Genomic DNA, 12,272 nt, shown 5'->3' with positions numbered 1-12,272 from the left:
ATAAAATGAAGTGTGAATTAACTAGATTACTTCTTAGTTCCTTTCAATGTTTTATGTACTATTTGCTGAACAACATTCGATTTCTAAAAGAATACTACCCCTAAGAACTGAAACATACTCACTTTCTTCCAGGAGAATTCTCACCAAATGTTTCCAAATCCTTATCCTCAGCTGTGAAGGCAAAAATTGGAACATCACTGGAATGGGGTGGAGCATCTGAACCAAAGAAATTTGATGACTCTGTGAGACTTAGACCAAGCAAGGTCAATAATTTTTTAATGACTCTACTCATCTAGATTCAATAGGCTACAGTTCTACTCCTTGTATTTTTAACACCCATCATTCAATAAATCCTAAGTACATACTAAATATAAAACAATGTGCTAGAGGATGTTGGGATAAAAAAGATGTATAAGACACAATTCTTGCCTTTAAGAAGCTTCTTGTCGGCCGGGCGCGGTGGCTCAAGCCTGTAATCCCAGCACTTTGGGAGGCCGAGACGGGCGGATCACGAGGTCAGGAGATCAAGACCATCCTGGCTAACAGGGTGAAACCCCGTCTCTACTAAAAAAATACAAAAAACTAGCCGGGCGAGGTGGCGGGCGCCTGTAGTCCCAGCTACTCGGGAGGCTGAGGCAGGAGAATGGCGTAAACCCAGGAGGCGGAGCTTGCAGTGAGCTGAGATCCGGCCACTGCACTCCAGCCTGGGCGACACAGCGAGACTCCGCCAAAAAAAAAAAAAAAAAGAAGCTTCTTGTCTAGTGGTAGAGATATAGGACGTGTACAAATCTTTATTTTTGCCTATATTTATTATAACAAAGCAAATATGATCAATGTCATATGAAAGATAAAGAATTTCAAGTGTGGGAGATGCCTCCAGGTTGGAAGTGATCAAGGAAGATTTAGTGAAAGAGGAAACATTTGAGCTGATTCTTGAAGGATAGTTAAGGCAAAAATAAATGTTTCATACTTAAGTAGGAAGCTTGTTCACTGTAGTCATCTGGTAGGCTGTATCATGTTAGCTGTGATAATATGTTATAGAGAATGACAGGTGTGCATATTACTTAAGATAAACCTTTTGGAATAGTGTGGTTGATGGTAAAGTCAGAGATGGTGGGGGATTGTGGATTAAATAGAAAATAATTCTTGAAAGTAGACGTGTCCTGCTTCTGGAGGAAAAATAGAAGTGCATCTAAAAATGTTATGCATTTCTATATATTCTGTGAATCAATTATCTTAACATTTGAGAGACTGGAAAAATGATTAAACATTTTAAAGTACCTACAATTGCAATGCTGATAGGCAACTGTTCTCTGCCTTTTAAATTATAATTCCAATGTACTAGTAATTATGATTGTCAATAATAGCCACATATATTTATCTTAACAACTCCCAGAGGAAAGAACAATAATTCTTTCCAATGTTATGAAGTAACTTCAATTTCAATTTTCAGGGAAATGTTTTAGGTGGGACAGAAATAAGTCCAAAGGGGATCAATTTAGGACTAATTGCCATGGGATATAAAAAATCATTGTAAGAGTGAAGGATGCCATTTCCTAATTCAGCACACTTACAAATTAGGAAAAATAGGGTCTACATTTCATAATTATTTCTACAGCTATCTTAAATATAATTTCAAAAATGCCATTTTTTGCTTTGAGTTTGTATAATTCATACATATATTCTTCTTTCACTTTTCCTTTCTGTTTTTCTTTTAGAGTGTAAAACTCCGAAGTCCTAAATCAGGTAAAAATTTCTCTTGGCTTTAGATGACATTTAGCCCTAAGATTGGAAGAATGGTTCGTTAAGTTTAGAGTAATTCACCTCAGGAAGTTACTTGGTTCCCATAATAGCTTCCAGTATTTATTGATTTATTTCTGGTTTTCCCGGACTAGAAATTTTGTTAAGAGCAAGGTGAAGACAGGATTTTAGAATTCTGTTCCTTAATATATAACCATTTAAAAATTATTTCAGAGAGAATCTTTTAAAACTTTGCAGCTTTTCCATTATATAGATTTTCCCACTGTTAACACTGTGATTCAAAAAATTATTTTTGGCCACTTAGTTCTTTAATTTGCTGTTGCCTTTCCAGTACTTTCCTGAGCTTTGCCGGTTTTATGCATTGAAGAACAAAAACTAATATTTACTGGGCACTTCCAGGTACTTTGTTTACATTATCACAGGTGGTAGTTGCCCTTAACATGTTTATTCATATTGTGATGTTATTCAAATACATATACAGACAATATAAGGGTTAAAAAACATGGGCTTTGCCAGGAGTTTGAGGCTGCAGTGAGCTATAATGGCACCACTGCACCCGGCCTGTATGACAGAGCAAGATGCTGTCTCTAAAAACCATGACAATAGGCCAGGAGCCGTGGCTCACGCCTGTAATCCCAGGACTTTGGGAGGCTGAGGCTGGCGGATCACGTGGTCAGGAGATTGAGACCATCCTGGCCAACATGGTGAAACCCCATCTCTACTAAAAATACAAAAATTAGCTGGGCTTGGTGGCACGCGCCTGTAGTCCCAGCTACTCGGGAGGCTGAGGCAGGAGAATCGCTTGAACCTGGGAGGCGGAGGTTGCACTGAGCCGAGATCACGCCACTACACTCCAGCCTGGGTGACAGAGTGAGACTCCATCTCAAAAACAAAGCAAAACAAAACAAAACATGACAACAAAAACATGGGCTTTAGAGTCAGATAGGTTTTTTTTTTTTTTTTTTTTGAGACGGAGTCTCGCTGTGTCTCCCAGGCTGGAGTGCGGTGGCGCGATCTCGGCTCACTGCAAGCTCCGCCTCCTGGGTTCACGCCATTCTCCCACCTCAGCCTCCGAGTAGCTGGGACTACAGGCGCCCGCCACCACGCCCGGCTAATTTTTTGTATTTTTAGTAGAGACGGGGTTTCACCGTGTTAGCCAGGATGGTCTCGATCTCCTGACCTCGTGATCCGCCCGTCTCGGCCTCCCAAAGTGCTGGGATTACAGGCTTGCGCCACCGCGCCCGGCCGAGTCAGATAGGTTTTAAGTCAAATCCCCAGTCTACGAAGAACTATCAACATGCATAAAGTTGGTTAAATTACATACTTTCTCCATCTATTTTTCTCATTTATAAAAGGAGAATAGAATCCCTTAGATAATTTTTATGAGGATTAAATACAATAATGTCATAAAGCTTTTAGCCCAGTACTTGTCAAATAAGTCCTCATTAAATATTATCAATTATAATTTTTATTAATCATTAAATGAGCATTTTACTAAGCAACTTCTGTGTACCTTACATGGTGCTAGAATAGGCACGATGTATAAGAGTACTACTTAATGCTTATATTCAAATTCAGTAGATAAAATTAATACTCACATGGAACCACTAAGTGATAATCTGTGTGGTACCCACTGTAATCACCAGCAGTCTGGAAAAACAGGATGGCATTACTGGAGTGGTTAGGAAAGGCTTTGCTGAGTGGAAGAAAGAACTTTAAATAATTTGTATAGACAGAAAGAAAAAAGGAGGGAACTCCAGCAGCAGGGATCAGCCTAACAATGACTCAAAGGTAGAAATGAGCATGATGTGTATGGAGAAATGGTGAGTAGGCTATTTTTTATTGCAATAGATATTCTAGTTTGTGAAATATAGAAAATAAATTTGGATAAATAAGATGTGAGGCAAGATTCTGAAGGACTTAAAAAAGCCAGTCAGATGAAATACCCAGAATAGACAGATCCATAAAGATAGAAGCAGGTTAGTGATTGCCAGGGGCTGGGAGAAAGAGGAAAATAGGGAGTGATGGCCTTATGGGTGCAGAGTTTCCTTCTAGGGTGATGAAAAATATTCTGGAACTGAACAGTGGTGATGGTTGTACAATACTGTGAATATGCTAAATGTCACTAATGGCAAATCTTATGTGTATTTTACCACATACACCCAAAGTTAGGCAGAGGAATTTAGATTTAATGCAGTAAGTAACAGGCATTATGGGTTCTTTGTCAGGGGAATATTAAGATGAAATGAAAATTTAGGGAAATATTTACTAGAATACTGTTAACGAACAACTTTAGTTTTCAAAATATTCCCTAACAGCAAACTGGAAGATGATGAACTACTTCAGAATAGTTATTAAGTATTTATTAAATGCCTACTGTATGCCAGTTATTTTATTAGGTGCTAGAAATAAGTACTACACTTGTGTGTATTACCCAGCATGTAAGAAATAAGACAATTTATTGATAAGACAAATTCTAAGGACTAAACAAACCCAATGACCAATGACATGTGAACCTCTCGTACTTTACTGCATTTTCATTTTCAAAAGGAATTAATATAATAATACTCAGCACCATACAATGAGATGCTTATGTCAGTAGAATACCATCTGTATCTTTAGAAATTTACATCATGGGAAAATATGTCCATTATTGAAGATCTTCATCATGGAAAATTTCAAACACATTTAAAACCTATCATGATAGCATTATCACACCAATAAAGCTAATAATAATTCCTTAATAGTAACTAATATCCAGACTGTTCAGTTTTCAATTGTCTCAAAAATGTCTTTTTACAGTTGGTTTATTCAAATACGGATTCAAACAAAATCTAAACATTGCATTTGGTTTACATGTTTGTCTTCTTAAATCTGTCTTTTGAAATCTGTAACAGTTCTCCCTTCTTTTTTTGTATTTTCTTTTTAAATATATAACAGTTCTCCTTTCTATGCTTTTCACATCATTTATTTGTTGAAAAGAGTCGGTCATTTTTCTTAAAAGACTGCTTAACATTCTAGATTTGGCTAATTGTATCATGATGGTTTTATTTAACATGTTCCTCTATCCCAAATATTTCATGCAAAATGGTTGTTAGATCTAGAAGCTTGATTATATGTGGCTTCAGTGTCTTTGGGAGAATAGTTCTGAAGTGAGCTATATATTTTTGATGAATCATAGGCTCACTGGCTAACGAGGCAGAAAAACAAAGTTCTTGAGGCTCCAGTCATTTTTCAGATAATATTTTATTTGGTGATTTTTGGTTAAGATTCATTGATTAAAAAATTATACAAAGAGAAAAGGGTGTTGACTTATGACTTTTAATTGATGGATTTCTCTGGTTTGTTGTATACTTTCTTATCACAGAACTACATCAAGATCGTTCTTCTCCCCCACCTCCTCTCCCAGAAAGAACTCTAGAGTCCTTCTTTCTTGCCGATGAAGATTGTAAGTGGTAGTACTTTCTCTCAAAAAAATCATAAAAATGAAAATGTTAAAAGATTAACAATAAAGTAGGACCTAAATGAAAAGGTACAAAAATGATTACACAAAAGAAAACATTTTAAAAGCCCGTAACATATAGTCAAAATAATGCCTAAAAAAGCCAAGCTAATAATTTACTATATGTAACATGAAGGCTTAAGAAGGTATGCAATGAAACATGTTTTTCTCCTTTTTTTTTTTAAGGTATGCAGGCCCAATCTATAGAAACATATTCTACTAGCTGTCCTGACACCATGGAAAATTCAACATCTTCAAAACAGACACTGAAGACTCCTGGAAAAAGTTTCACACGGAGTAAGGTAAAGAAGATAAGAGTTTTGGGAAACATGCCAGAAGCTTTCTCTTACTGCAAGTTTCCCCCCTCCCCAGCATTGAGATGGAAAATTAGATTAAATATCTTTACTAAAACTAATTGTTGATATTATAACAATCAAAATTAATAGAAGGAAACCAAAAAGAAGAAAAAATACAACTTAAGGATTCATTTTTCAGAGACAGAGGACCAGAAAAAAATACCTATTGGGTACTATGCTTATTACCTGGGTGACAAAATTATCTGTACAGCAAACCCTCGTGACACACAGTTTACCTATATAACAAACTGGCACACGTACCCGTGAACCTAAAATAAAAATTAAAAAATAAAAATAAAAAGAAATGAAGAAAAAAGAATCCACTTCTCTCTAAGGTTGATTTATAAATGTAAAAGATGCCCAATGAAACTACCAACTTGTTTATTTCTACAACTATATAAACTGATTTCAAAGTTCATATGGGAGTAGGGGGAAGCAAGAATAGTCAGAAACCTGCAAATAAATAATAAATAAAAATAGTTCAGATAAATGTCTAAAATAATTTTTAAAGATAAAAATAAATAAAAAGAAAAGCAATAAATGAGTCACCTTAGCAGATATTCAAATATGGTAAGTCCCAGCCTTTGGGAGGCCAAGGCGGGCGGATCACTTGAGCTCAGGATTCAAGACTAGCCTGGGCAACATGGCAAAACCCCGTCTCTATCAAAAATACAAAAAATTAGCTGGGCATAGTGGTGTGCGCCTGTGGTCCCAGCTACTCAGGAGGCTGATGTGGGAGGATTGGTTGAGCCTGGAAGGTGGAGGCTGCAGAGACTGCACCACTGCACTCCAGCCTAGGTGACAGAGTGAGATGTCATCTCAAAAATATAAATGTAAAAATAAAATGGCATGCTATTAGTGTATAAAAAGAAACATATACCAGCAGAGTAAAAGGGAAAGTTCTGAAATAGATCCAAATATATGTAGAAATTTAGTATATAATGAAGGTGGTATCTCAAAATCAGGGGATAAAGATGGATGGTTTAATAACTGTTGTTGGATCAAATAGATAACCACCTGAAAAAAACAGGGTCTATTCCTTATATCTATACCAGGATAAATTCTAAATGGCTAAAAGATGAAAATATTAAAAAAAACAAAAACCTAAAAAAAACTTGGAAAGAGTCTTTTATAACCTGGGAGTGTGAATGACCTTTATAACTATGACTCAAAATCCAGAGGCCATAAGAAAAGAGATAGATAAATTCAGCTAAATAAAAGAGAAAATTTATGCATGGCAAAACAATCACCTTAAAAATCTAAAGACAAAGAACAAATTGGAGGAAAAAAAATCTGCAACTGGCACCACAGCCAAAGGGGTTATTACTCTAATATACAAAGAACTGTTAGAAATTCATGGAAAATAACCCCCAAATAAAAATGGGCAAAAATATGGGATCAGATGGTTTGAAGAAAATAAATGAGTGTGGTATGCCCTTTAAACATTGGATATGTTCAATCTCATTCATAATGAAAAAATTATAAATTAAAACCACAATGACATATGGCTTTTCATCTATCAGAATGGTAAATTCCAAAGGTTGATTACATTCTCTGTTAGGAAGACTATGGGGAAATAAGCACACTCAATGTTGTTGGTGAGAATGTCAAGTGGTACAACTTCCTTTTAAAATTTTTTTTTTTTTTTTTTTTTTTTTTTTTTTTTTTTTTGAGACGGAGTCTTCGCTCTGTCGCCCAGGCTGGAGTGCAGTGGCCGGATCTCAGCTCACTGCAAGCTCCGCCTCCCGGGTTCACGCCATTCTCTTGCCTCAGCCTCCAGAGTAGCTGGGACTACAGGCGCCCGCCACCTCGCCCGGCTAGTTTTTTGTATTTTTTAGTAGAGACGGGGTTTCACCGGGTTAGCCAGGATGGTCTTGATCTCCTGACCTTGTGATCCGGCCGTCTCGGCCTCCCAAAGTGCTGGGATTACAGGCTTGAGCCACCTAAAATTTTTTTTTAAAAATTAGAGATGGGGTCTCCCTATGTTGCCAACTTCTGGACTCAAGCAATCCTCCTGCCTTGGGCTCCCAAAATGCTGGGATTACAGGTGTGAGCCACTGTACCCAGCCTGCTACAACTTCTATGAAGGGCAATTTAGAAATATCAAAATTACAAATGCATGTATCCTTTACTCAACAATTTCACTAGAAGTGAAATTTATCCTACAAATATGCTTGCATATACATGAAATAACATGTATACCAAGTATTCATTGCAGCATTATCTGTAAGAGCAGATGACTGGAAACAACATAATTAATAGTGTTAATTGTTAGGGGAACTGATTAAATAAATCATAAATCATGTTAAATCCATACAAATGGAATACTGTGCAGCTAAAAAAGAATTAGGACTTTCTCAATATATTTATATATAATTTATTAACTTTTACTTAAAAAGAGGAATATGATACATATGTGTATTTATATATTCATAAGTAACTCTGGAAGGATACTAACTATAGAGGATGAAAAACTAACAGTGGTTATCTACAGGAGGAACATTAGAAACTGAGTAGATTGAAGACAAGGATGGGAGCATTTTTACTAGGATTTCCTGACTTGTAAATAAATCATCTATTTTTTAAAAAATAACTAAAAATGTTACAAATTAAGAATTTATTAAATATCTATTCCAAGGAAGAGCACATTTCTGTTCAGTGTTAGGAAAATAGAAAAGTCATAAAGGATAACTATTTGCCCTTGAAAATAGTATAGTTAATCTTCTGGAACAGAACACCTTTGAGGAACATGAAAATTATCAAGAAGAATAAAATGCCATGAAGCAGATTAAAAACATACATGCTGAAGAAATGTGGAGTAAAGAAGAAATTTGGGTAGGTTCCTTGAAGAGATTAATTAGAGACACCACCATAAAAGTGGGGGAAGGAAGTATGGCTAACAGTATGGAAGGGGGCCTTAGTAAATTGAATATAGAATATGACTGGCAAAAATTCTTGGCTAGAATGAAAATGTCTGTGTATCATGGATATATTCAGAAGCCACTGTGGGTTCTGAAATGGTCCTAATAAAGGAGAGAAGTGGGAATTTCATCCCCTCTACCCCTCTGAGTCCCTTCCTTTCCCTTCTCCTTTCCCTTCCCTTCCTCTCTCTCCCTCTCTCTTTCTGTTTCAGACAGGGTCTTGCTCTGTTGCCCACGCTAGAGTACAGTGGCATAAATATGGCTGACTGCAGCCTTGACCTTCTGGGCTCAAGTGATCCTCCTGCATCAGCCTTCCGAGTGGCTGGGAACACAGGTCTGCATCACTATGCCTGGCTTTTTAAAATTTTTGGTAGAGATGGGGTCTCACCATGTTGCCCAGTCTGGTCTTGAACCTCCTGGCCTCAAGGGAACCTCCCACCTGAGCCTCCCAAAGTGCTGGAATTACAGGCATGAGCCACCTTGCCAGCACCCCACCGCTCCCTGTCAATATTCTGATAGCATAATTTAAAAAAACAATTTACTGGCTGGGCGCAGTGGCTCACGCCTGTAATCCCTGCACTTTGGAAGGCCAAGGCAGGTGGATCACGAGACCAGCTTGCCCAATATGGTGAACCCCTGTCTCTACTAAAAATACAAAAAATTAGCCAGGCATGGTGGCACGCACCTGTAGTCCCAGCTACTCAGGAGGCTGAGGCAGAAGAATCGCTTGAACCCGGGAGGCGGAGGTTGCAGTGAGCTGAGATCACACCACTGCACTCCAGCCTGGGCGACAGAGCAAGACTCCATCTCAACAACAACAACAACAAAATTTATTAATCTTTCATAAAAGACATGTTTTCACTCTGTCGCCCAGGCTGGAACGCAGTGGTGGTATCAGAGCTCACTGTAACCTTGAACTCCTGGGATCAAGCGGACCTCCTGCCTCAGCCTCCCCAGTAGCTGCTACCACACTCGGCTAATATTTTTTTTTACTTTTTGTAGAGATACGGGGTCTTGCTATGTTGCCCAAGATGGTCCTGAACTCCTGAGCTCAAACAGCTCCTCCTGCCTTGGCCTCCCGAAGCACCAGGATTACAAGTGTGAGCCACTGCGCTCAGCCTCTGATAATATTATTTCAAAACACATAGTGTGTCACTTGCATGGGTGATAAAAATAGCAAGATAAAATCAAGTAGAGGTTGTGCGCTGAATTAAAAATGGCAAGATGGAAAAACAACTTTGTACATTTTCACGGCTATTTTTAAGGAAATTAATTCTTTTCACTTAAGTCTATATTTCTACTTGATTAAAGTATTTCAAATTTCATAGGAAAAAAACTAACATTTTCCTTTTCTTTGCTTTTGTAGAGTTTGAAAATTTTGCGAAACATGAAAAAGAGTAAGTTGGTACTTATGTTTAAAAAGATCATTTTCTCAATATTGTAATTTTTCTTTATATAACCAACCAATCTTGTGAAAAGATTAACAAAATTATTCCTAAACAGAGCCTCCCTAAGGTCCTATGAATCAGAACAATCACCCATAGGCCTCTTTTTTCTTTTGTTTGTTTGTTTGTTTTTGCTAGGCTTCACGATGCTAATATTGGGCAGGGAGTAGGCGATAAGTCTTCTGTTTAATACATAAGAATAATAATTAGTACAATGGCATTTAAAAAAATTTAAATATATTTTAAAATTTATTTTTAATAGTAGAGATGGGGTTTCACCATATTGCCCAGCTTGGTCTTGAACTCCTGGGCTCAAGTGATCCTCCTGCCTTGGCCTCCCAAAGTGCTAGGATTACAGGTGTAAGCCACTGCACCTGGCCAATGTTTGGTACTTTCTACCCATCCTGAGATGCTGTCATACAATTGGGTTACTTAAAATTTCCAGCAGTCTAACCTCAGATGTATTTTCTTTGAAAATAGTCACAGCAAACCATATTGTGAAACAAATGTGTTGACTTCATGAAATAAGCAAAACATTGACACATTTCCATTTTTACCAAGTATTAGTAGCAATAAAAGTCTGTTGCTTACTATTTTTGCTATATTGTAATGAAAATAAAATCCGTTGAGTCCTGAAACTGTGGAAAATTATCTTAGAAATCTTATTTACAAATAGAAAATATAAAAAACATGGTGATGGCCGGGTGTGGTGGCTCACACCTGCAATCCTAGCACTTTGGGAGGCCAAGGCAGGTGGATCACCACGTCAGGAGTTCAAGACCAGCCTGGCCAACATAGTGAAACCCCGTCTCTACTAAAAAATACAAAAATTAGCCAGGTATGGTGGCATGTGCCTGTAGTCCCAGCTCCTCGGGAAGCTGAGGCAGGAGAATTGCTTGAACCTGGGAGGCGGAGGTTGCAGTGAGCCAAGATCATGCCACTGCACTCCAGCCTGGGCAACAGAGCAAGACTCTGTCTCAAAAAAAAAAAAAAAAAAGAGAGAACCATGGTGATATACTTAAAAATTTTTTTGATCCATTTGGTTAATCGGTGAAAGACCAGTTACTTGACACTATACTAGTATTATAGGGAGAGACAAAAAGCACTGAGAAAATCTGATTTCAGGTATAGTCTAAGAAAGAAGGTTTCCTTTTAGGTTTTCATTCTATCTCCCTACCCAAAAGCTCCAGGTTCTTGAGCTAGTTTGATACCATTGCCATCATAGCTGATCTCTGACATGAACTCATGATGGCTGAAGTATAGTTGGAAAATGTACCTTTTCTCCTAAAGAGAGTCAAAAGAGAATTTAAACATTTCAAATGGAAATTATGGTAGGAAACGGGAAATAAAACAGCCAAGTGCAAAGAAATGAGTGACTTAAATGGTCAACTAAAGATTGGTTTGATCAGCCTAACTCAGAAAATAGTTTTCTTTCTCTAGCTCTAACTCTGCCCAGAATATCAAACAAGAAACAGAAACTTCAGGTAGATTTAGGTTGGCACAGCTTTGAAGATATGGTGGAACTTTCAGAGATTGAGTCTTCTTTCTTTTTTTTTTTAATTTAAAAACCAAGTTCATGTTTTTCTTGTCCCAATAATTATACTATTTATTTATTTATTTGTTACATTTTTAAAATTATACTTTAAGTTCTAGGGTACACGTGCACAATGTGCAGGTTTGTTACATATATATACATGTGCCATGTTGGTGCGCTGCACCCATTAACTCATCATTTACATTAGGTATATCTCCTAATGCTATCCCTCCCCCTACCCCCTCCCCACAATACGACCCAGTGTGTGATGCTCCCCTTCTTGTGTCCAAGTGATTTCATTGTTCAATTCCCATCTATGAGTGAGAACACGCGGTATTTGGTTTTCTGTTCTTGTGATAGTTTGCTGAGAATGATGGTTTCCAGCTGCATCCATGTCCCTACAAAGGACATGAACTCATCCTTCTTTATGGCTGCATAGTATTCCATGGTGTATATGTGCCACATTTTCTTAATCCAGTCTGTCACTGATGGGCATTTGGGTTGATTCCAAGTCTTTGCTATTGTGAATAGTGCTGCAATAAACATACGTGTGCATGTGTCTTTATAGCAGCATGACTTATAATCCTTTGGATATATCCCCAGTAATGGGATGGCTGGGTCAAATGGTATTTCTAGTTCTAGATCCTTGAGGAATCGCCACACTGTTTTCCACAATGGTTGAACTAGTTTACAGTCCCACCGACAGTGTAAAAGTGTTCCTATTTCTCCACATCCTCTCCAGCACCTGTTGTT

The 12,272-nt window shown here is 37.6% G+C and overlaps 1 protein-coding gene and 1 long non-coding RNA gene across 15 annotated transcripts in view; one reads left to right on the top strand and one right to left on the bottom strand.

Annotated features, from left to right (window-relative positions):
* The window catches only part of LOC103887871, a 42,313-nt gene that overhangs the window by 18,343 nt on the left and 11,698 nt on the right, over nucleotides 1–12,272 (bottom strand). For all 5 annotated transcript variants that reach the window (XR_652128.4, XR_001892739.3, XR_001892738.3 and 2 more), the window contains 2 exons: nucleotides 3,360–3,411; nucleotides 123–216 (listed from right to left, as the gene is read on the bottom strand). This is a non-coding gene — a long non-coding RNA (uncharacterized LOC103887871). The remainder of the gene's footprint in view (nucleotides 1–122; nucleotides 217–3,359; nucleotides 3,412–12,272) is intronic.
* The window catches only part of PTPN22 (protein tyrosine phosphatase non-receptor type 22), a 70,626-nt gene that overhangs the window by 47,872 nt on the left and 10,482 nt on the right, over nucleotides 1–12,272 (top strand). For 6 of the 10 annotated variants that reach the window (XM_009215739.4, XM_009215754.4, XM_021927324.2 and 3 more), the window contains 5 exons: nucleotides 133–263; nucleotides 1,719–1,746; nucleotides 5,129–5,209; nucleotides 5,450–5,565; nucleotides 9,907–9,937. In XM_009215739.4, coding sequence (XP_009214003.2) covers nucleotides 133–263; nucleotides 1,719–1,746; nucleotides 5,129–5,209; nucleotides 5,450–5,565; nucleotides 9,907–9,937 — 387 coding nt within the window. Of the gene's footprint in view, nucleotides 1–132; nucleotides 264–1,718; nucleotides 1,747–5,128; nucleotides 5,210–5,449; nucleotides 5,566–9,906; nucleotides 9,938–12,272 lie in introns of those variants that run through there. The other 4 variants (XM_021927380.2, XM_009215761.4, XM_009215733.4 and 1 more) reach the window with 3 other exon arrangements.

Source organism: Papio anubis, chromosome 1 (assembly GCF_008728515.1).
Source record: "Papio anubis isolate 15944 chromosome 1, Panubis1.0, whole genome shotgun sequence".
In the NCBI taxonomy this organism is placed as follows: domain Eukaryota; kingdom Metazoa; phylum Chordata; class Mammalia; order Primates; family Cercopithecidae; genus Papio; species Papio anubis.
Note: the sequence above shows the minus strand (reverse complement) of the source record. Positions and strands in the feature narration are given on the sequence as shown.